Below are 24275 nucleotides of genomic sequence, written 5' to 3'. Positions count from 1 at the left end.
ACAGCAGCAGTGCTCCAAAAAAATAGTTATCCACCTAATTTGGTAAACATTAGCCAAAAAAGGCTTCAGAGCATGTGCAGGAGAACTGAATGACCCTTTGAGGAGGGGTGTCTGGCACCAAGTGTACAGCTGCCCATGCTGGTCTGTCTTCAAGTATGCATTGAATGCTACACACTGCAGGCCTCTAAAAACAAAATAAAAAATATTTTATTTATTTATTATATAAAAACTACTTTTGAATTTATAAATTTTTAATACGTTATGTCGATTTGTAGACCCAGGGACTGAGGGGGATTTTGTTTTTATTTTTTTATTTATTATATATATATATATATATATATATATATATATATATATTTTATTTTTATTTTTTTTTTTTTTTTTTTTTTTTTTTTATTAAAATAAGCTTAACTTTACCACTCAAGCAAGTCATGTGTACTATGGTTTGCATTTCAAAGTAAAATTCTTCCAAATGTCCTGCCTGACTACAACAGGTGACTGAGGACATTTTGTTAATCAAATATAAAAGTACTGTACAGCGCTAATATATTAATGTTTGCACACAAAACTCAGCCCGATTGCTCGTAAATTTTAGGCAACATTTTGTCTTCGCATAACACACAAAGCAAGCCATTGTGAGCAAGTACAGTAATTACAACAGGGGTCCTAATCCAAACTACGGGGCTTGGAACAGTTAAAATGAATACAACAATCAATGTGCTAGTAATAAACTAAACTTGTAAAGCAAAAAATGGGGCACTTCTGTGAAACTGACGTACGTGAAGCAACTAAGACAACAAAGGTAACTGACAGACTGAGTTCAAGCACAGTTCACCGTTCCGCCCGGTCTATCGTTCTGTTCAATTTTCCAGGTGAACAGCACATTTCACATTAAAGCGCCCTCTTACAATGAAAATCTTTCCCGGTCTGCAAAAACCTAAGCTGTATATATAAATAAACAAGCAAGACATTTTTTACTTGGTTGTCATTTACATCTTTATAGTTTTTTTTTTTTTTTTACAATGCAAACTGATATTGAAATTAAAAACTGGACATTTTGAAATTTAAAAATGTTAAAAAAAACTTAGATATATAAATGAGTAAATAAATAAATACATAAAATAAAAAATAATTGCATTATTACTTATTCCAAGAACAACTGGGGGAGGGGGGGGGAGCTTGCTAACTCAGACAGGTTATACGGTGGGATCTCGTTTCACTTAATTCGGTAGTCTTAAAATGTATGCCAGAGGGGAAAAAAAACAATAAAAAACAACTGGCAATATTTATTTGTCAATAACATCGAAGGATTTTAAAAGCACTAAAGCTGTATGTATGTTGCTGGCACGCCATACACAACTAACTTGTTACGCAAGCTTGGAGCGACAAGCCAAAACTGGTTCAGTTGTACAAACCTGCAACTTCTCTTCACTGTTATTCCACTGCCTTCAATCAGGGACTAGTTACAGTCGTCTTCAGGTCACCCCTCTAGAACACGAGCTTTTAATGCTCAAAACGCCGCTAACAAAATAGCAGAAGCTTGTTTTATTTTAACAACTTCTGGAAATGTTACTAAGCAGACTTCCGCATGAAATTTTATCGGTCATCAAGAAAACTATATCAAACCCCTTCAATTAACAGCTCAGCTTAACTCTTCCTCCAACGACCCTTCTTGCAAGATGTTTTTTCTCCTTATTTGTTACATTATTTTATTATGCTCATTCAAGTTAGTCTTGTTTAAAATATATATAAGCAATATGCTTCTCCTGCTTCTTGCTCCTTCTCTTCTCTCGTCTAGCTCTCACTGCTTGCAAACAAATACCACAATGGAACCTAGCTCGACTTTTTCAACAGTACAGGATTAGGCATTGCGACTGTAGTGTCTCTTTTACGTTAGTGGTTGCTTAGGGTTGCCAAGCGATCATTTTACTCGTAGCTAAGGTAAGGACACAACTCCGCCCTCCCTTCAGAAATATTGGCTGATCTTTGCAAACACGTCACAGGAAAGCTGCTTAACGGTAAAGCGCTCTTTAGAATGGCAGCGTAATGAAGAAGTCACATTTGTAAGCACAGTGTTCGGTCTGTCTCAGGCAGATGCGGTCTGTGTGCATCATGCATTAACTATAGTGTGCATCATACATTAACTACAGTATTTTGGGGTTTTATATATATATATATATATATATAATATAGCCAATGCAATCCAAAATGCTGGACGAATACTCTTAAAAAAGTTATTGTCTCATGCGTCGTCTTCAATCTGATAAAGAGCAGTGATACTGTTTTATGGCAGGGTTTGTTAATTAGCATATTTGCCATGATACATTACAACTAATACAAAGTAACAAAGTTCAAATAATTAACACTGTACGTACTATAATACCCTTTTACATTAAAAAAACGCTATCTCTACCCTTCCTGTTCATTGTTGAGAGGAAATTGGCATTAGTAGCGCTAGTAGAAAACAGGGATTTGGGGTTAAGGTGTAATGTAAGCACTTAGTTCCACTTCTGATCACAGAATACACCATGTATAACCTCTTACCTCCTAGTAGGAGTGCTAAAAAGGGAGGCTAAATCTAGAGAGGCAAAATGGAAACAAAATTACCTGAAATATATATGTACTACATAAACTGTTGAAATTCCATTGATTCCCACACAAAAAGTGATTCATTTTGAAGTCCTCAAAACCTTGCTGTCCCAAAGCAAATACATGCTTGCAGGAATGTATCCTAAGAAAATCAGAAGTATCTATCGTTTGTGTCTTTCTTTGATATTACTGGGTTCGTTTTTTTGTTAAATAAGTATTGATTTAAACTAGATTCCTTTCTCATTCTTTTTTTCAGTAATCTGCAATCAAATTTTAAAAAGCAGCTTATTTGCATATTCTGCTTTCCTAACCTAAATTCTGAATGCAGTTTAAAAACAGAAATAATCTTGAATGATTGCACAGTACGTAGTTTTAACTCAAACTTTGCTCATTTATAAATGGTATCACACTTTACAACATAGATTAGATAAAGTTATAGAATTTGGACTTGACTATTACTAACAATGAATAACACAATGCTGGATAATTCTAATACTATCAAAAGCATTAGTTTGGCCAAAATTAAAATTATTTTGATTTTGATTTCTGAAACCCTGTGTGACGTTTACCTATTTGTGTGAGATTTAACACATCCTGCTTTCAATGCATAAAATAACCAGCTGTTGCTTTTATCTCGCCCACACACTGACTCTACAAAGAAAACATGCAATTAAACACATAGATGGAGTTAGTGATAAGCCCTAACAGATGTGTGCACACGAACTAAGGTACTGCAGTTGCATTTACATCAAGAATGCACAATACAAAACACAGAGTGGCAGGGGAATGACCTTACAGTTCTAGGGTTAAAATACTTTCAACTGTAATTCCACTGAAGCGTTCAAATGGTTTTCTGTAATACATGTGTGTGTAGAGTTTAATTGGTAAAATTGGCTTTTATTTTATTTTAAATGACCATTAAAACAAAATAGTAATTATGTTTTTTTTTTTTTTTTCACTGGTGGTCTACTGGTAAATTCCAACTAGGTGCAAATCACAGAACAATTTAGACTATAATAAAGGTGCCATGATAAATTATTACTCTGTATTTCTAGTTTTGTAGATCAGAACCTCTTTCATAAGACTTTTTAATGACCTTTGGCAATTATATTATTACTGAATTGCTTGACTACAATGATCCATATTTGAAAGTATTTCCTTTGGCAAGAAATGGAGTTGGTATATTTGCTAGAATGGAATAGTCAAACAACTAACTCTGTCTATTAAATTAAAATCTACATCTCCATACTAAGGGATCCCTTGTTTAACACCATTCTGTGCCTAACTGAATATTTACTGCAGTCCAAAACCTGTGCTAACACAACCTGTTAAAAATCAGTTTTCACTGTTATATAACAACATAGCAGTGATTAAAATATACAAATAACTTTACAGGCAAGTTTTCACTCATGGCAGTATATTACAAAATGAACATGACTATTTCTTCACTTAATTGGCTGAAAATAGTCACATTGAAGAATGTAACTTTATTTAGAGTTTTGTAGAAAACCCATGACAAATACAAAAGCAGCTATTTTGTTTATTTTTGGAAAAAATCTCAAACACTGCATACTGTTTATGTAAGTCTACAGCTGCTAATCTAATAGTGTGGAAATCTGACAGATGTTGCAGCCACACAATCATCCTGTGAATATTCTCAACCCACTATTAATAATGCATTTTGTTGTGCTTGTTGTTTTTTTTTTTCAATTACATTACAGCATGAAACCTATGTTAGCTTGAAAAGAATATCTGCTGTCACATGCTAAGGATGCGTTTGTAAAAGATATATTCTATACATTATGTAGTTTATCCCAGATTTAATTCATTTTCAGATACTGTATACCCCCAGATTAAAACACTTTCAATGTCCTTAGCAGGTTTCATTAAAATTGGATAAGTGGTTCTGAAGATATATGCAAAACTGTAAAGTGTAATGTACAGACAGTTGAATAGACAGATAGACAGACTGACAGATAAAGAGACGTTATTTACCCACAGAAACCAATGCTCTTGTGCTAAACAATGTCCAAAGCAATTCTTATGCCTCTCCTCTAGATATATGAAACATATGTGCCATACATACATACATACATACTGTACATTCCTAGCAAATATAATAAAGTATTTAAGTAAAAACTTAAAAGATTATGTCAAATCACATTCTTTATTTATAAGTTTGAGCATGAACAGAGTACAAAACAAGGGAACAAATGTTATTTACATGTATGTGGTGACCCCTGGTGGAGATCCTTAGATCAGGAGACTCATCCCATTTCTTTAGCTGCAATTAATCCTTGGTATTTGCTTCACCTGGTTTTTATATAAATGAAAACACTCACTTCCTCACACAGGAAACTTTGAGGTTTTGACAAACAAACATTTGACTTGGTATGTTTATATTGTATCTGTGATTTATTTGCACAAGAAACATCAACTGCTAGAGGTAAAAACGAAAAAAAAAAAAAATTACAAAATAAATATGTTATGGTTGGCTTCTGAACATACAGGTAGTGGACAAAAAAAATAGAAACACCAATGTAAAGTCACTTAATAGGGCGTTGGGCCACCACGTGTGGCCAGTACAGCCTGTATGCGCCGTGGCATAGAGTCTAACAGCCTCTGGAATTCTGCAGGAGGGATGCAGCACTATTCTTCCACGAGAAAGTCAATCAACTCACGCCTGGTTGATGGAGTTGGAAAACACTGTCTCAGGCGTCGTTCCAGAATATCCCATAAATGCTTGATTGGGTTCAGATCTGGTGACTGAGAAGTCATGCTCATCAAACCATTGGGCGACCACACGTGCTCTGTGGATGGGGGCATGGTCTTCCTAGAAGACACACCCCCCCCACCCCCCCACCCAGCAGGAAAGAAATGCTGCAACATGGGGTGAAGATGATCACTCAGTACCATTAAGTAGCGTTTAGCATTGACTTTGCCTTCTAATGGAACGAGTGAACCCAAACCATGCCAGGAAAATGCGCCCACAACATTACAGAACCACCAGAACACTTCACTGTTGGAACCAAGCACTCAGGGTTGTAGAGTTCTTTAGGTTGGCGCCACACGTGCACTCGTCCATTTGTTGAGAACATGGTGAAGGATGATTAATCTGGCCATATCACATTTCTCCACTGCTCAGTAGTCCATTGCCTGTGCTCTTTGCACCACTGGACTCGCAAACATGCATTGCCAGGTGTGATGAGCACTTTGTGCACTGCAACCCGACTATGGTATCCCACTCTGTGGAGTTGTGGGTGGACCGTTTTTGATCAGTCTGCAGTTCTGCAGTTGCTCGCCCGTTTTTACCTTGCACTTCGAATTAATGCACGGATATCACGATCCTGGAATATGCTCTTCCACCCACTGTTGCCCTTTGCTGATGACGTCTTTCCCCCGGAGTTCTATGCTGACATCACCTTAGACACCGTTGCTCGTGAAACATCAGCAAGTTCAGCTGTCTTGGTCACTGAAGCTCCTGCCAAACGCGCTCCAACAATCACCCCTCTTTCAAAGTCACTGAGGTCTTCTCTTTTAGCCATGCTAGCCATAATTATAGGCAACCAGGCCTGTCCAGAAGTTTTATACCTGACCCTAAGCATGTTGGGATGTTATTTGCTTAATTAATGCACGAGCCACACCTGTGTGGAAGCCCTTGCTTTCAATATACTTGGTGTCCCTCATTTACCCAGATGTTTCCATTTTTTTGTCCACTACCTGTATGTTTCTAGGGAGATTTGTGAGAAAATGCATCTTGTTTGTTGCTTTTTTAGTTTGAACTGATATATTATTATGACCACTGACTCGGATTGATTGGTGACCACAGGTCTCCCCATTAGGTTGGGCTCTTTGTATGGTGGCTGGTCTGTTTCAGTGAGGATCTTTGCTATAAGTCAAGGGCTCTGGGGTCTCAGTGGATCTGCCACTGTTTAGATGATTCAAATCAGTCGATTATGTATCAAGGCTATACAAACTCTAATGTAACAGTGCAAGTCAGTCTCATTTGTTTATTTCTACCTGTAAATGTGGTGCAAAACACAACTTAATGGTCTCAGTGACAGCTGCTTTTACTGTAGTGCTGTCACTGTTTATTTAGACTAAATGAAAAGACGTTTGTGTGTTTGAAAGTTTCAGCAACAGTAAAGAGGGCTATAGTGGAAAATGATTGCCCAGAGGGAAGAATTTCCAACCACCAATTTATATATATCATCAGCAGTAGCAGCAGCCTTTTTCAATACACTGCTGGATGAAGGCCTCCCCAGGATTCTTCCACAGAAGCCTATCTGCTGCGTCCCTCATGTTGCTCCGGCGTGTTTCCTAATTTCATCTTGCCATCTTCCTGGAGGTCTTCTTCTTGGTTGCTTTGGGATCCAGTCTAGTATCTCCTTATTCCAGCGATGGTCTTTTCTTCTTGGTACATGTCCGACCTGCTGCCATTTCAGTTTTTTCACTCTTATAATGACATTGAATACTATTGTTTGTGCTCTTATCCATTATCCATACCTTCCTTTTCCTGTCTCTTCTTGTTATTCCCAGCATGCATCTGTTGAGTGTAATTTTTTAGTTATTTTTGCATTGAGGGTCCAGGTTTCACATTCGTAAGTTAGCACTGGCAGCCTGCATTGGTTGAAGACTTTCTTAGTTTCCCTTTCAGAACCATGCTTAATCTTCCAAAGGCACTCCAGATGATGTTTGCTCTTCTGTTGATATTGCACATTTGGTTTTCCTTTTCTGAAACTAACTGGCCTAAGTATGCATAGTTATTGACTTATTCAAGCTTGATCCCATTGACTTCAATTGCCTGTAGAGTGGTATATTTATTGAACATGGCTTGAGTCCTCTTCAGGGTCATTTTTAAACCCGCTTTGATGCTAGCCTCATGTAGTTCTTGTATTCTTGTTTGTAATTCTTCTGGGCACGTTGTAAATATGAGGATGTCGTCAGCAAATTATAGTTTTAAAGACTGTATTAAGCAAAAAAAAATGCCAAACGACTGGAGCATGCATCAGTGATACTTTACATGAGAAAGGACATAAAGAAGCCTTTAAGAACGAAACACCTATTAGCTTACTTCCTATAATCTACACATTTTTACCAAGATACTCACCAACAGATCTCAAGATAGATCTGACTCGGCACAATCAAATGAGCAAGGAGGATTCAGCAGCGGATTTAGCACAATGGATCATCTTCAAGTTGTACGGCAAGTGATTCAAACCAGCAACAAGTATGAATTATCACTTTGCTAGGGATTCATTGACTATGAAAAAGCTTTTGACTTTGTTTGCACAAGATCTGCATTAAGCTCTCTGAAAAAACAAGGAATTGAGAAAACGTAGAGACTTGATCAGCACCATATACAAGAATGCAACATCCACAGTAAGACTCCATAAAAACAGCGACAAAATCAAGATTGAAAAAAGAGTTCATCAAGGAGATACTTCCCCAAGTTCTTCAAGGTCACCCTAGAAGACATTTTCCAAACACTGGATTGGGAAAATAAGGGGCTAAAGATCAATGGGGCCTACTTGAATCCCTAACGATTTCTGTTTGTAGGAGTATATATATATATATATATATATATATATATCTAGTATAATATATATATAATATTATGAAATTCTAAAAAAATTATCAGAATATTTAGAAGTCCTGCATAGGTGTGTCTTTACAGCATTAGCAATTCATTTAGTTTACCTACAGCAATTTGGTGTATTCCTGAAGGATTCAGAAGCAACAGTAAAGAATAGTTTAATAAATATCAAACTTGATTTAATTCATAAAAATAGACTTTGAAAAAACATTCTTAAAATACCTCATGAGCTTAAAGCTTAAATCTTATGAGCTTAAACCTTAAAGCTTTGTGAATACAGACCATTCGTTATCTAAATACTTTTTCACCAGGACTAACACAAACATTACTAAATGTAACAAAGCATCACATATCATCTACAGAAAGACAGAATATGCCATCTCCTGTACGTACATTGGTTATTCCCTGCTGCTACATAAGTGTTCACCCTTACTTTTAGAAAATCACTGAATTTGTAAAATAAGCATGTCTCTTCTGTTTTTGACTGGTGCGCTGGCTCTATGAGAAAGATTAATGGTTGATCCAGACAACCTTTCTGTTGCTGTTTCAACAAAAGAATGTATGCAGCATGATACAGAGCATCCACTGATTACCAGAACATCCCCTAACAGCTTGATAACTTCCAGCAGCTTTAGCAACACTTGTTTGAAGTGTGTGTGACAGATAATAAACTTGTTCAATCCCTTTCCTATCTCATATTGCCTTATCTTTAGTACTTCATACTCTTTGCTATGCCTTGTGTCAGACTTGTATGCCTGTATTCATTTATTTTCAGTGTAAAAAGAATACATGCATAAATCACCTTGGTTGTCAATTTCACTTTCCTTGTAAATCGAGTGCTTGGGGAATGGGAGGCATTAAATACCACATGGAGACATGGAAATGTTTTTTGACATTTTTATATGTCTTCTTGCTGTGCCCATCACAACAATGACTTCCTAAACACTTTGTTTGAGCAATAGACAACCTGCTGCAGCAACAATGTTTTTGGTGTTTGATATAGTTCTTCAATGTTTGCATTTAAACACCCAATTTAGTTGTACTATCTTTAAACAGTGAATGTTGCTGTCAGTTGTCATATAAACCAGGATGTGTTGCTGTTTCCATTAATGCCATTAAATACCACGGAGTTCATTATTTTGAAACAAATGTGTATAGAGTAGATACATCTATAAAGTGTAGGAAAACTGTGACTGACTGTGGTCCTCAGTAAAGATTTGTGGATGGCCCCATTAGAAACTATAAGACTACTGGCTACTATAATCAGCTGTACATTTAAAATTACACTGATTTGTATTCAGTAGTGATGTAAATCAACATTATAGGTTTGGTACAGAAAGTGTTGCTGCTCAGGAAAACTCTGGGGATTTTCAAATTGCAAACTTTACCTGGAGATGTCAGTGATAGGCCATTGATGACCATTGTTCTACTGTCAAGGAATGTCAGTATAAGGTTAAGCAAAGTAAACTGCAAGCCTATTGGTCACTGAGTTCTAGGAACAGCAGAACAGGGTTCATATGAAAGAAGTAAATGGAAGAAGCTAAAATATAGCTACCCGGGTTACAATTCTACATAGTAGAACCACAGACCACAAACCACAGACCTGGGTTGACCCGGGTCCCAGCAACCCACCTCAGGATCTGGGTCGACACACTTTGACCCGGATTGAGTGAGACAAAATGCATGACGGCCATTCGCGTGCTGATGGAATAACAAACAGCCACGCCTGCGTGAAGGTTTCACTTCCGCAAGGAACATTTCTGTTTATTCTGTTTAGCCATGTTTTTGTTGATTGAGACACAGCATGAGCCAGATTACAGCAGGGATGTAGAAGCATTTGCTCTAATCAACATTTGGGCCCGTGACTGAGAGAAGCTTGGACAGAAGTGTCTGTAACATGCTTCTTCTGGGACATTGATACTCCTGCTGTGCAGTGTTTATCAAAAGCAGTGTGAAGTACCAAACCCGCATAACATCGGGTCCTGAAACGGGTAGAACATGCCAGTGTGATGGGACTTAAGCTATATCTTACATTAAAACAATTTAAATGTCAACCATGCAAGCAGACAAGTTCCAAACAGATGTATCGCACTTTTCGTTCACACAACTTTCAGCGTGTTCAGCTATTTTCTTGGGAATTGTAGTTCTAACACCCCATATAAACGGGTTCGTGATGCGCTATGGACAGCAATTCCCAGAGTTCCGTGCTGCATGCTGCCTCCGTCTTCTTCCCTAGTAACGAACTGTCTGGCTGAATTGCAGTGCATCTTGGTGACTAGGACTGGTAATTCAAATTTCACATTACTAAGTCACATGTTGTAAATGTTTACATTTTTTTATTAATACTGTAGTTTTTTTCCAAAATGGAAAGACTGATAAGTCCTGAAGATCACATGCATCGCCGGGAAACCGCGGATTTGCTTATATTTAATGTTTTGCTGATCCTTACAATAATGACTATTTGGTTGTTTAGACAACGCAGAGTTAGACTTTTGCATGAAACCGGTGGAGCAATGTTGTATGGTAAGTAAAAGTGCACTGAGAAGATGTTTATTTATTTATTTATTTATGTATTTATTTTAGACAGTTGTTTTAACTGCCCTGCAAAGTTATTCTTACTGGTAGTTTAACTGGTAGCTGATGCTGCACTTTTTCTTATATCGATCCATTGAATTTATTTACCTTTTTATCAATTAGCACTATAAATTATGCAAATGTATGTAAATATGTAGTGCATTGTTATGAAGGCAAGGGGGGCAGTGTACAGCTATGACAAAACAATGTAAGTACTGAGACATTAAAAAATAAATAAATAAATAAAAACCTAACAAAAAACGAACGTAATTGAGATATTTTATTTGACATTATGTAATCAAAGAAACCAGGGGTGTAGTGTTACAGGGTCGTAGGGAGCGCCGACCCCGTCTAGCATCTTTTCCGTACTTAACGTGTAGATAATGTAACTGTTTTGCGCCTATTAATATATGGAGATAGATATACATGTGTATAACCCATACAGATAAGCAAAGAATACAATAACCATAAGAAACCCTTGACTCGAACGATAAATAATAAACATGTCTGAATATAGCGTGCCTCTAGTTTGGAACACCATAGGTGTGAATCATGTGTAACCTGTACGAGGTGTCAGCGTTTTACAATGAGCTTTTTATTATTTTTAGACAGAAATATATCAGAATATCAAGGGGCGGCTAAGTAATAGCGACCCCTCCTTCTATTATAACACTACACAATGAAAGAAACTTCAAAATTATATTGAAATGTATTCAATGTATTTTTTATTTTTGTATTTAATAACGAAATGCAACAATAAAATACCAATGAAGAAAGAATGAGATTCAAACGAAAAAATAACAATTTAGATTAAGTTTATTTATTTATTTATTAGTTTGTTTGTTTTAAATTTGTAATGTTTCTTACTAAGTGCTAATAGTGGGCTGCAGTGCCTGATGCAGCTGTGAACAGGTGGGCCTCAGGTAAACTAAAAAAACGTTTTTAAACTCCACATCTAGGGGAAGCACTGCATACCGTTTGTGGTCGAATTAGGAAACTACAGTTATAAAACTACAGGCATGTTTATCTTTTTACAAATGTTACTTGTGTTTTGACCCAGAGCTGCCCACGAAACAGGATTCTTTCAAAATTTGATCAAATATTGAGTTGGGTTAGCACTTTATATAATTTTTTTTTTACATAATTTTTAGGCCAGTACTAGTGTTTTACCACCATTTTCCAAAATATATTTTCTATTTAGGGTTAATAATGGGTGCAGTTTTACGATATGGAACCTCACCTTCAATCCCTCAAAGTACTCTGATATATAGCTGTGGGAACCTCCAGACCGCTCCAGCAACGCTGATGATTAACCTGTCATATCAAGTGTTTGAGTATCAGTACGCAGGAGAGGTCGCCAACGACAACGTCAAAGCTCATCAGGGAAATAAGATGCTCCAAAAGGTAGGATCTTCACTGTAGCTGGTGTTCACAACTAACATAGTTATTGCATATTGTTTTTCTTTTTATGGTGTACCTGTGGTTATTCCTAGATCTGCACCCTAGTTTTGAATATGCAGATTTTTTGTCCCATCTTGACAGCCTTTCCCATTCTCAGTTTATGTGTAAACCTATGCAGTGCTCCTTGAGCACAGTTGAGCATGAGCAGAAAATACGACTCTTCCTTACTGACAGGATATGCAGTACACAGACCCCTATGCACCATTGGAATTATGAATGATTTGAATAGAGGAATTGAGATCTTGTGTTTAGATCAACAGAACGCAGCCCTAGCAACAGTATTGTATAAAATGTATCAGATAGGATTCAGGGAATTCTTACAACAAACGTGTTTTCATAAAGAAGAAAGGGTTAAGAAGTCTCCAAAGCCTGAATGACTGAAGCTTGCACTGTGGTGCTGTGTAAACCTCTGGCATCCTGTTTATCATGTAGTTATACTTTGTATCTCTGCAAGAGGAAGCTGACCTGCAAAGCCAACGCCTGTTTTTACAAGGTGTCTTGAAATTAAATGAGTACTATGAGTCTGGTTTGCTCTGTGTTTTATTTTTTAACAAATAAAAACCAACCACAAATAATACCAGTAATAATATATTTTTTTAAATGTATCCAGGAGCAGGATATTGTTAGACTTTATTAAACAAGGTGATTATTGTGTATGTGTCAGTATTGTAGAGGCAAATGTTTAATAAGTGTTAACCTTTTGCTCATCAGATATACTATAATATATATATATATATATATTGTATAACATGGCACATTGTGATTTATCTTAACAATTGCTTTACTGTAGTAGACATGCTTCATTTATTAATTACAATTGTAGCATGGTGTCTGAGAAAATGAACCTCGCGATTCCCTAAGGACGGGCTGTGCACTTCTTAATAACATGGGCTGCTCATCTGCATGGAACAGAGAAGTCACGTTCATATTCCAATTGAGAGGTTTTAAAAGACCTTGCAGCGTACCTGTGTGTCCAAGAACACATAAAAATCATTAAGCAAGTCTTCCAGATGGGTATTACTTTGAAAGATAAGGATTTCATTGCAATAGTTATTCCATTAAATGCAGCACTTTTGGGAGTTGGATACTAAAATGTGCATTCTGATTTACTTTACTGCCATTTGGTTTAGGAGGTAATTAGGAGCTAGAGCACTTCAGAATCCCATAGTTATACCATTACAAAAAAGCATAGTAAGGTAATTTGCTTATTTTTTTATTACTTGCTAAGTATTTAATCTTTATTGCAAATGTTATATGTAGCGGTATTGTCTTGTGCCTTCTGGTAGATTACAAATAGTAGCCTATATATATATTTTTTATTATAATGATAAAAGAAAACAATTACAGTTGTGGCATTGGTGTTCTACTTGGAGTTAATATCTGCTATATAAATCGTGACGAGCCTTGGAAATTATTTTATGTTTGTTTGAAGACTGCACTGTCTGCCAAAACCAGGGCCTGTGTTAATTGCATTTCCAGTGACCAAAATAAAGTCAGAGAAGCATTTGATCAAGGTTGTCTTCCTGTCTTCAAAGCAACCGCATGTCAAACTAGTTAAATGTGACAACGTACAGTAGGGAGTATATACTGACCATTATGATGAATCCATAAAGTGTGTTTCCTATATTAAATCACTAGTATGTAATTAAAGATGTTAATAATGGTTTTATCTGCAGCTGTATTGTTATTTAAATAGGTTCCTACCTTTACTATGCATTAATAGTAGGGGTGGGTATTGGGACTGAGGATCTATATTGCAATACTTAAGACAATAATGCTATATATTGCAATACATATTGAAATTCAACACCGAATGATGCTGATTATTTTGCTACCAAAATAAATCTACATAAATAAACTGGGTTTTTTTGTTGTTTTTTTGTGGAATTTAAAGTATTAGAGTGATAAATTAAATGCCCAGTAACTCATTTTAGTTGGATCCTCTGAAGTATGAAAGATAGAAAAGCAGTGCTGGTTTGAAAGCTATTTAAAATTCTCTAAAAAAAATTATTTCTAAATGTCATTTTAAAATTTGTTTTATAAATAATATATTTATTTCCATTTTAAATTAAACATGTTTTTTGTCTTGCATCCTATGACTATCTGTCAGTGCAGAGACCCGGGTTTTTGGAATAAATGACTGACCTTGCTTTTAAAATTTTTTTATATATATATATATATATATATATATATATATATATATATATATATATATATATATATATATATATATATATATATATTAGTAAGATAGCAGGGAGGGGGTTAAAATCCTCCCTGCTAAACATGTGAAAATGCACTTGTGGGTGAATGGGCTAAGGGTTTTGTGATTGTGTTAATTGTTTTGATTGTTTAGTTAATCCCCTGCACCTGGTGCTAATTGTAAATTGAAGCCAGGTGCAGGGTATTTGAGAGGCAGCCAGTCTGCTAGAGGCTACTGAAGAAAGAGCCCCGTGCGTGCGTGCGTGCGTGCGTGCGTGCGTGCGTGCGTGCGTGCGTGCGTGCGAGCAGTTGTATCAAAGGAAGGTATTGTGTGGAACGTGAGTTTGAGTTTTTGTGTGGCAGGTAAACGGCTTAGCCAGAGCTCCAAGAGGGAGCTAGGTGTTTATTTCTGTTTTGTTTTGTCCAACAAACATTTCTGTTTTCACACAAGTAATTGAAATCGCACTTTCACGAAATTTTAGTTAAAGACTCAGAACCCTATAAGAATTTCCCCGTTACACTCAACACTTGTGAAGTAATTCCTATTATATATATATATATATATATATAGATATATAATATATATATATATATATATCATATATAATATATATATCGCATTGTATTTATGTCCAACACATTTATTTAAAAAAATTAAAAATACTGGTAAGGAATGTTATAAACTATTTATTTCTCACAACTTGCAGTGCTGTTGTGGTTTTTTTTTTTTTTTTTTTCTTTTTTTAAAATGAGATCAAATGCGGTAGGTACAGGGGGGAAAAAGGTATTCAGAATATAGTGTAAGATAGTCTTTGAAAATAAATTTAAAAACAATTAAAATTGGTGACGAATAAATAATAACTGAGCATTTGTGTAATTTGTAATTTTGTTAAATGCAGAGCTCCAGAAAAAAAGATGGGGAGAATGTGATATACTATACATGGCATCATGGTGATTGAAGACAGGGAGAGGACGTAATATACTATACAGGGCATCATGGTGATTGAAGACGGGAAGGATGTGTATACTGTACAAGGTGTTGTGGTGATGGAAGTTCTGCGCTGGAGATTATCTCATAATCAAAAGGAATAGAGAAAAAATGTTTGACAAAAAGTAAAAAAAATAACCAAATGCTTGATTTAAACAGCCATACTTTTTAGATTTTATTAGGAAATTATTCCATACATGTGACTTTGCATAATTTAAGCAGCTCAGTGTGCTTCTGCCATATTTTCTTTTGTGCTCACATTATGAGTTCTCACAGGAAGTAATTATATCGCGAGATAACATTTTCCAGTAGACGTTTCCCTGAATCAGTTTAATCAAAAATACTAGTCATTGTTCAGATACCGGTTACTGTATTGTCTGAATATCGCAATATACTGGTTTTCATCTAATGCTAAGATATTGATAATGTGCTTTGATGTACAAATGGTGTGCATTCAGGAACCACACACGGGTACATTTGGGATCTGCCTGTGCATACTGGAATTTGTAGAGGAAGGATCATTAGTGCTTATTTATTTTTGCCTTCCAGGAAGCCCACATCCAAAGAGCTATCTAGTTCAGATCCCAGACTTAAAGGCAGCAAGAATTTTCTTTCAAACCTGTGTAATGCAACAGATATAAGCATTTGTCGTCCGCTTGACAGACATCAGATGTTTCCTTTAATAATTGTCTCATTAGCAGTTTTGCACACAGAATCTCCAAGAAATTCAGCAATATGTGTTTTTGCTGTAGAAAGAACTACAGCATTGTTGGCATCTTCCTCTTGCTTTTCAGTGTCTGCTCTTTCAACAGATACCATCTGTCTTATTAGTCCTGTCAGCCCAGCACCTTGCAGGTTCTCCTCTGCCAAACTGTGTGGTCAGTAACAGGAAGGAAAGTTGCAAAACCCAGTAGTTGGTTGCATCTGTGTTGCAATAATTTAACCAAATGCAACAGCTCTAAGTAGAGATCAATGAGAGTTTTAATTTCTTTAAAAAGTGCTGCAGTGCAAATAATATTATCCAGTTACAATTTACCCAAATATAGTCATTGTAATACCAGTGTAAGGGAATTTAGAGAGGCTTACAATGTTTTTTGTATGCTTGCATTCTAAATATTATTTCACTGATATACCAAGCATTGTTTAACCCAGATCTAACACTATTTTAGTTGGCAAGTAGTCATTGCTTGACCAACAACCAGAAAAGACCAAGCAAAAGTTTTTTTTGTTTTGGGTTTTTTTTTTAACGCTAACTGTCTTCCTTTTGAACAACTCTGACCAAACAATCTAAATCACTGAAAACAATCTATTGTTTTCAGTAAGTATGTAGATTCTCCTCTCATGTCTACATTTGTGCTTGTGCTTTTTTTTTAAATGCAGTGCTGTAAATGTTGATGTCCCTGAGTTTCCATGGAAACAGCTGAAAGAATATGGAGTGTGTGTATGTGGTAAATATTCTACTGCACTCTGTAGATATAGGTTGCAGTGCCGAACATCTTGCGCCTGGTAGAAAAATACAATTAACAAAAGGGATGTGATTGAAAAAAAGAGTTCCTAAATAAATCTTTAACTCCCACACTTCAATGGATCCTTTTGGTGTTCATCACATTTGAAACATTATTCCTCTGACCTTTGTTTTTAACATAGTTTCTTGTTGAAATGTTTTTATTCAGTGTGTCTGAGCAGATTTCTCATATTCTGTCTGGTAACTGAAGATATATCCTGTTTCTGTAATTGCATCTTTGAATTTCTGAATAACTTCATTCATTTCTTGCCAGTTCACAGCAACAAAAGTGTCCCATCCATTTTTTTCCTGCAGTGTTAGAGAAAAGGATCTCACATAGCACCGTTGTTTGAACCCATTGTAACCCATTGTGTGTGTATATATATTTTTTGCTTTGACAGAACACATGTCTTCATTACAAACAGAATAAAAAGCATACATCAGTCATACCATGCCATTAGCATGTACATAACCCTACTAAAGGCATTGTATCACTGTGGCAAAGTGGTTTGCAGTGTGCCGGTGTCAGAATCACATAAGTCTATATTATCATGCTCTAATGTTCTGGTACCTGATGTTGTGTGATTACGGTAATGGTCTGTTTTAGTTGAGATTCACTACTTAACAACTTCTTGCAAAAGCTGTTAAATATAGAAACATTTAGCAAGGTATGGTCAAATCACAATGGTAAAGCAAAGGCAATAATACAAATTTACACAGAAATATGGTAAAGCATTGAAAAACAACCCACAATTAACTATTGTAATGGTACATTACTGTATAAGCATGACAGTAAACTGAAGTTACATTGCAAATACAATATGGTGTAACATGCACCTGTATATCCTTTTTACTATAAATGTAAAGAATGGGCCCCTATTCACAAAGCTAGGGGTGTTTTAGTAAGGAATAATTGATTCATTAAATCAAGTCTTCAGTTCATTACAGCTTTTTTAAGTTTTAGAAACAGTTTAATCATTTATTGTCATTATTTAAATAACTGTTTAACCTAAGAGAAAGATTTGTGACTTACCGATGATGATGATAATAATAATAATGACCATTCCTCTTTTCTCTCTCGGCAGTTGACATTTGATCCAGAAGTGTTCTTCAATATTTTATTACCACCAATAATATTTAATGCAGCATACAGTTTAGACAAGGTAAGATTACTTTTTGTTACTGTGTTCTTGTAATAGCTTTTTTTTCTGGTTGCAGTGGCCCTCTGCACTTGCATCCTGGTTGAATGTCTTGCATGTGATTTCCAAAGCTCTCTACAAGTTTCATCAGCAGTGTATGCTTCTTGGGGTCACTTCCCTCTTTTACCACTGCAGTGATTGTGTATAAAGAGCGAGAGGCGATTTTCTTATTCATTGTCACTGTTGGTTGCTAATTAGAAGCAGGCACTGGCAGAGTTGCAAGGGGATTAGTGGCTTCTCTAGCCCTTTCTCTCTAATTTAAGTCGTAATATTGAGTTTGTGATTGCCCAGTAGGAACAGGCCAATTTAGCTGGAGAACTCCAACCTCAATCATCCCCAGAGTGAACTGTGGCTGCAGATTGTTATGTTGTACTGGATATATGCATGTGAATGTTCAGTTCATCGTTATACTGCTTTTTATTTTTACAGAGGCCCTTCTTTCATAACTTTGGGTCAGTGTTAACATATGCCTTTTTCGGGACAGTCATCTCCTGCATTGTCATTGGGTGAGTATTTACTATTCACACTGATAAGAGAACACAGATGCAAATCAACATGTAATTGACTAGAATTTAAATATTAACTAAAATAACATTGCAGATCTGTATATAGGTCTAGGAAAGATAACTCCACTCCAAAGAGCAAACCCGCTAATTAACTAATATGTATGTATTGTGGTGGTGCTAGATAGAGTATCGGGTGAAGTTCCATCCATCCATCATTATCAGTCTTGTATTTAACCCTACACAAAAAAAGAAACAAAAACACAGTTACTATAAACTAATTGTTTTGAATGATCCCTACTCATTAAGGCACTAGGCTAAGCATTGACTGCTTGACTTTCTTACAACTTTTACATTACAATTTATGATTAAGTTAAGGTACATATATAGAAATATGTAATCCGTAATTAACTTACAATTGGATAAACTTGAAAGGTAGTGGAGAATTAGTGGTGTAACCTTAATGCTTAATGAGAGGTCTACATCTAATAAAACTCCCAATTGCCAATTGTAACAAATTGTGGTGAAAGTTGGTTAGGAGAGTATTGGGTCTGGTTTTATAAGAAGATGCTTGTCTGTCTAACATGAGTAAAGCTGATCCAATCGTGATGAAATTATGCTATCATCATTTTTGAAATTGTGAGAATCTGAGGATACACTGTATAGGACTGTTCATCCAAATTGTACTTGGTGAATTGATAGCTCTTTTGTATTTCCATGTGTGTTGTTGAGTATGTTAACAAAGCTTGAATTCTACCCGCTCCACACACACACACACACACACCCTACCCTTGTACAAGCTGCTCTCACTCTGTTAGTAACGTGAGACAGCTGGACTGGAGGCGGAAAGAATTCTCCATTGGTTTCCTGTTCTTTTTCTCTTATTAAAGATTGAGCACAGGCCAGCAGGGGCCTCAGCATACATTAATTGCCTCGGTTTCTTTCTGCACAGGGTACCAGAGACTTTGCCTCCATCGTCTTATGTTTTCCTTGTCGATTAAAGACAGTCAAGAACAATTGTGAAAAATAAGATAAAAATAACAAAAGGCCCTCCAAGAAGCATAATCCATGATAGCAACAAAACTAAAAAAATCTGTCTGGCGGTGCTGAGTTTCACTTATTCCAGCTTAAGTGTGTGGTTCCCAATCCCATGCTAGTCCCTGCACTTACTACTTGGCTCCACTGTTCCCCTACACAACATCTGAATTCTGTTAAACAAAAGGATACACATTTTTAAAACACAATGCTCAAAGACTATAACATTTACTTGTATCATAATAATAATAATAGCAATAATAATAATAATGCAAGGAAACAGAACTCTAACAAATACATTTCAGTCAATTGCAGCTGACCACTGCTGCTTGAGAATTTCCAATAAACCAATCCACTGTATACAAAGACATTCTCTATAGTTCCAGTGTCCATTTAATTGTTCCAGCTTTTATTTCATGGCTTCAAAAGGTTTAGTTTAAGAAATATGTAGTTCCAGTAATCTTTTGGAAATAGTTGGTCCTCTGTGGATACTGTCGAGAATCTGACAGCAAAAAACTGTATAGTGTTTCAGACTGTTTCCTGTAGGAGTTAAGACCAAACTGAAGGGGACATAAAGACCTTCTAGTTTGTTATATAGATTAGGGTGCAAGCATGTATGTTATGTAAAGTTTAATAAAAACAGGACATATGCAGATAGCCTTTGCATAGATTGCCAGCGCATACTCCCACAATTGGTAAGACTACAATAAATGAGTCATATACAGTGACGCACTTAAAGACCTTAATGGTTTTCTTACATGTTCATTTTCAGAATGTGGCTCTTGCTCTCTCGTGTCTCTAATTGTAATGCGCTGCATGTTCATCCCTCCTGTATAGTTTAAAAGCTACTTAAACAGTAATTTCACAGTACAAAGAAAGATGTACACACTCCAGAGATGAAAGCATAGCGCAACGCCTCTATTAACTGCATTTGATCTAATGAAGCTATGAGTTTTACTGAATGAATTAAAAGAACAATATGGATTTAGCGAAAATCAATATCCCCATTCTTCTAAAAGGTTCCCCTGGAAGCTTCCTGCAGACATGTTCAGTTGGAGGCCTGAGAGAGCTGTTGTCACTCCTGTTGTAGGAAGATGGTCTGTTACCTGACTATATAATAATATTGAAAATCCTCACCAGTGAGAAATATCACAGCACAGAACAAAGTACAGTATAAAAGACAGTTGTTAATGACAGATAGCCAGAAGGACATCAGTAAAGTGTCCCGCAGTTTGTGCATAGGTCTACAGGTGTAAGTGAGTGAAAACACTAGCGCCCCGTTCACACTTGCTGAGTCAACCTTGGGCTGCCTCTGGGCCACCTCAAAATTTCCGTTCACAGTTGAGGTTTTAGGGGGCCTGAGTGCGTTCACATATGTGGCTGAAAAGGAAGCCTAAAGAGCTTGTCGGGAATGTAAACAGTGACGTAAACACACGCATTCCCGGAAGTCAACAAGAGATTGAGCTAGGAAATTTGCAGTCGTAATATGGCAACCTTACTTTTTGCAACACTGTTGGTACTGTACTTATTGCATAAGATACGATAAAGGCGTGTGTTGACAGTACAGTCGGTTACTGTGGAAAGAAACGATCGTGTTGGATCATGCGTTAATGCAGCAAACGAGGATGTGTACATTACATTAATCGCAATACAGATTATTATATTAACGGTGACTTAATATGCAACATTGTATGCATTATTTATCAATAGAGGTTTACAATCTTAGCTACAATCTGAAGTGTGTGTGTGTGTGTGTGTGTGTGTGTGTGTATATATATATATATATTATATATATATATATATATATACACACACACACACACACACGGAGCGCGAGAGAGAGCGCAAGTTTCAATGAAATATCATTTCAATGAAAGCTGTACGATGAAGAACTACTTACCATACATGACTGACCCAGCACCATCATCGTCAAGTGTCAGTGTATTCAGTGCATTCCCCATTGCTATTTAACGGGCTGAAGATCGCTGTCAGTTCCATAAAATCCAAGATCCGTGGTGGGTTATTTCTGGCCTGCTGCTCAGTATTTGAGAGTTCTCGGACAAACTTGCAGGTATTCACCAGAGATAACACGGACATAAAGGAGATAGCTGCTTCTGCAACCAGCGCTTAAAGACCATGGACATTTGCAGAGCTTTTTGAGATGTTATAGACTTGTTATATGACTTGATTTGCATTGAGAAGTTTGGCGATAAAAAGAGTGATCGGGAGTATCTACGTCTATAAAGAGGTATGTGAAAAATACAGCGAACAAGGGGTGGGGCTCGGCTGGAGATGCAGGGCTGTCCTTTTGCGATTCAGTACATTTTAAACCTGTTTTACTCCGGGGGGGGGTTAAAAAAATATTTAAAATGGAGGGTGTGAAAATAAATTGGACCTGATGCGCTGAATAAATGGACCGATAAGAGTTCATTTCTGCATTGTCCGAGCTGCTACCACTTAAAACCGACACTGTTTTGATCTACTACGCTCGACCTAGTAGGAGAGTGGTTTGAAGTACGTCACCGCACTGATGCGTTAAGGCCGGCCCAGGGCCTGCGTTGGGTTCACACAGCAGATAGGCCAGCCCTAAGGCAGCGTTGGTACTTTAGAACACATCAAATAGCTGGTCTAAATTTCACCCACCCAGGGCCGGCCTAAACCGCAAGTGTGAACAGGGTGTAGGCTGTCAAAATCATAGCATAACTATTGCAAAGAACTAGTAGATGCGCATAAAAGCTTGGAAATACTATTAAACATTTTCAATAGAAGTAATGTAACAACTGAACCTGTACAAATGTTGTATAAGGAATAATAAAAACACTAAGATTTAACTACTATAAAAATTCCTCAAATTCTAAAATGCTTAAAATAAAAAGACCTTGTAAATTGTAAAATGCCTTACAGTTAATAAGAAAGCCTGCTGCTCAGAAATTGTTTTAAAGACAGATTGTTGTGCCTGAGCAGTGCCAATGTAGGGCACACTTGTGATGTATACTTATGTTCACAAGGGATTAGCCCGAAAGCAGCCTGAACACTTTCCATGTGAGGAGATTTAGTTTCTGATCAGACAGGATTCAAACAGTTTCTAGGTAGCCTAGCTAGCAAGACTACTATATCGGTTTCATAATTAGCAGGGCTACCTAACCTTTTCCCTATGGATTCTATGAAATATTATTTTTGCTGTTCATGTCTATTTTTTTCATCCAGTAGAATGACTCCTCACGTTTGGGGCAAAAGAAAAGTGTACCTTTATCGTGAAAGCAACCTATCAAAATCGGACCCTGATGTTTCAATTAAAAAGCTTGTTGCTCTAGTTTAAAATCTGTCACCCACAGCAAAGATTGGGACGTGGACCTGTATTGTATAGCACAGTAAGGAATACAGATGTGCAGTCATTTAACCTTGATCTGTGGACGCACAAGTATATTTTATACTCCAGTGTTGTATCCGTAATCTGATTTGTGCATTAATCCAGTGATTTGAGTTCAATGCGAGTAACAATGAGCAAGATTGCTGATTTGACACACTTTCGCTCAGTGGATAGATACTGTTGTATCCATGTATACATTTTTACTGCAGATTCCCACCACATTTTTCCTAACAGAAAATGTAGGCAGTAAACTTGATATAATTGTCATACATCTATCACAATATCAAGCTCTGGCAATCTGTTTAAACTTGTCAGGGAACCCACTGAGTATAGGGGTATGCAAGTGGTACAAATACTCTTTTTCACAGAAAAAGATGGAATGTGTAAAGAATCTCTACATTTTAAACCACATCCTGTCATCTATAAGAATATTCATTAGGTGCATTCTGTTTAATCACCATGAGATAAAAGGATTTTTTTTTTCTTTTCATAAGTAAATGTTGAAATATTCACTTTATAATGTTCTATACCATTAACATAATACAAACCATACTGTACTTCTGTATGAACTATAAATATAGAATAGTATTTGATTGAAATCAAAGTAAGGATACATACATAAGTTATTTTAATGATCAATTAATTTAACCAACTGTCTGATACAACTTTGATATATATATATATATATATATATATATATATATATATATATATATATATATATATATATATATATATATATATATATATATAAGGGATGGGGTTTGCAGTGCTGCTGGGAGTCCACCATTAAGTATCTAGTGCTTCTGGAAGTGATGTTTCTGAATGACTCAGAAGGGGGCAGTCTTCCCTTATAAAAAGGAACTCACAATCTCCCAGCACAGTGGTGGAAGGCACTATGATGCTGTCAAATACTGTACTAATTCAGGCTTCAGTTCCTCTTCCTATTCAAATGGGAGTACAGATTCCATGAACGTAATATATTGCACAAATAAAACATAATCAAGAAGAAGAATATGGTACTATAGAAAAGGAGTGTTTATGTTCATGGTTTTTTTCACTAGGTGGTGCACATGAGCTGTAAACTAAAATATTATATCGTGACTGAAAAAAAAACAGTGGTTGAATGAATTTTAATAGTAGCAATGTATTCCTGTGTCAATACATCTAAAATATCCCCCCATTCTTCAAAAAGGTTCCCCAGGAAGCTTCCTTCAGCCATGTTAAGTTGGAGGCCTGAGAGAGGTGTTCACT

The 24275-nt window shown here is 36.3% G+C and overlaps 2 protein-coding genes across 4 annotated transcripts in view; one reads left to right on the top strand and one right to left on the bottom strand.

Annotated features, from left to right (window-relative positions):
• Window positions 1–17968, bottom strand: part of LOC121326450 (divergent protein kinase domain 2A-like) — a 35869-nt gene extending 17901 nt beyond the window's left edge. Inside the window, exons 1-2 of one of the 3 annotated variants that reach the window (XM_041269722.1) lie at window positions 1416–1830; window positions 35–184 (exon numbers count right to left, since the gene is read on the bottom strand). The gene's annotated coding sequence lies outside the window, so the exon portion shown is untranslated. Of the gene's footprint in view, window positions 1–34; window positions 185–1415; window positions 1831–17947 lie in introns of those variants that run through there. The other 2 variants (XM_041269723.1, XM_041269721.1) reach the window with 2 other exon arrangements.
• The window catches only part of LOC121326453 (sodium/hydrogen exchanger 9-like), a 61972-nt gene continuing 49654 nt past the window's right edge, over window positions 11958–24275 (top strand). Inside the window, exons 1-3 of the mRNA XM_041269725.1 lie at window positions 11958–12163; window positions 18000–18077; window positions 18543–18619. Of these exons, the coding sequence (XP_041125659.1) occupies window positions 11969–12163; window positions 18000–18077; window positions 18543–18619 (350 nt within the window). The 5' untranslated portion in view covers window positions 11958–11968. The remainder of the gene's footprint in view (window positions 12164–17999; window positions 18078–18542; window positions 18620–24275) is intronic.

Source organism: Polyodon spathula, chromosome 14 (assembly GCF_017654505.1).
Source record: "Polyodon spathula isolate WHYD16114869_AA chromosome 14, ASM1765450v1, whole genome shotgun sequence".
Taxonomy (NCBI): Eukaryota; Metazoa; Chordata; class Actinopteri; order Acipenseriformes; family Polyodontidae; genus Polyodon; species Polyodon spathula.
The sequence above is the reverse complement of the archived record's forward strand: the minus strand, read 5'-3'. Positions and strand labels throughout refer to the sequence as shown.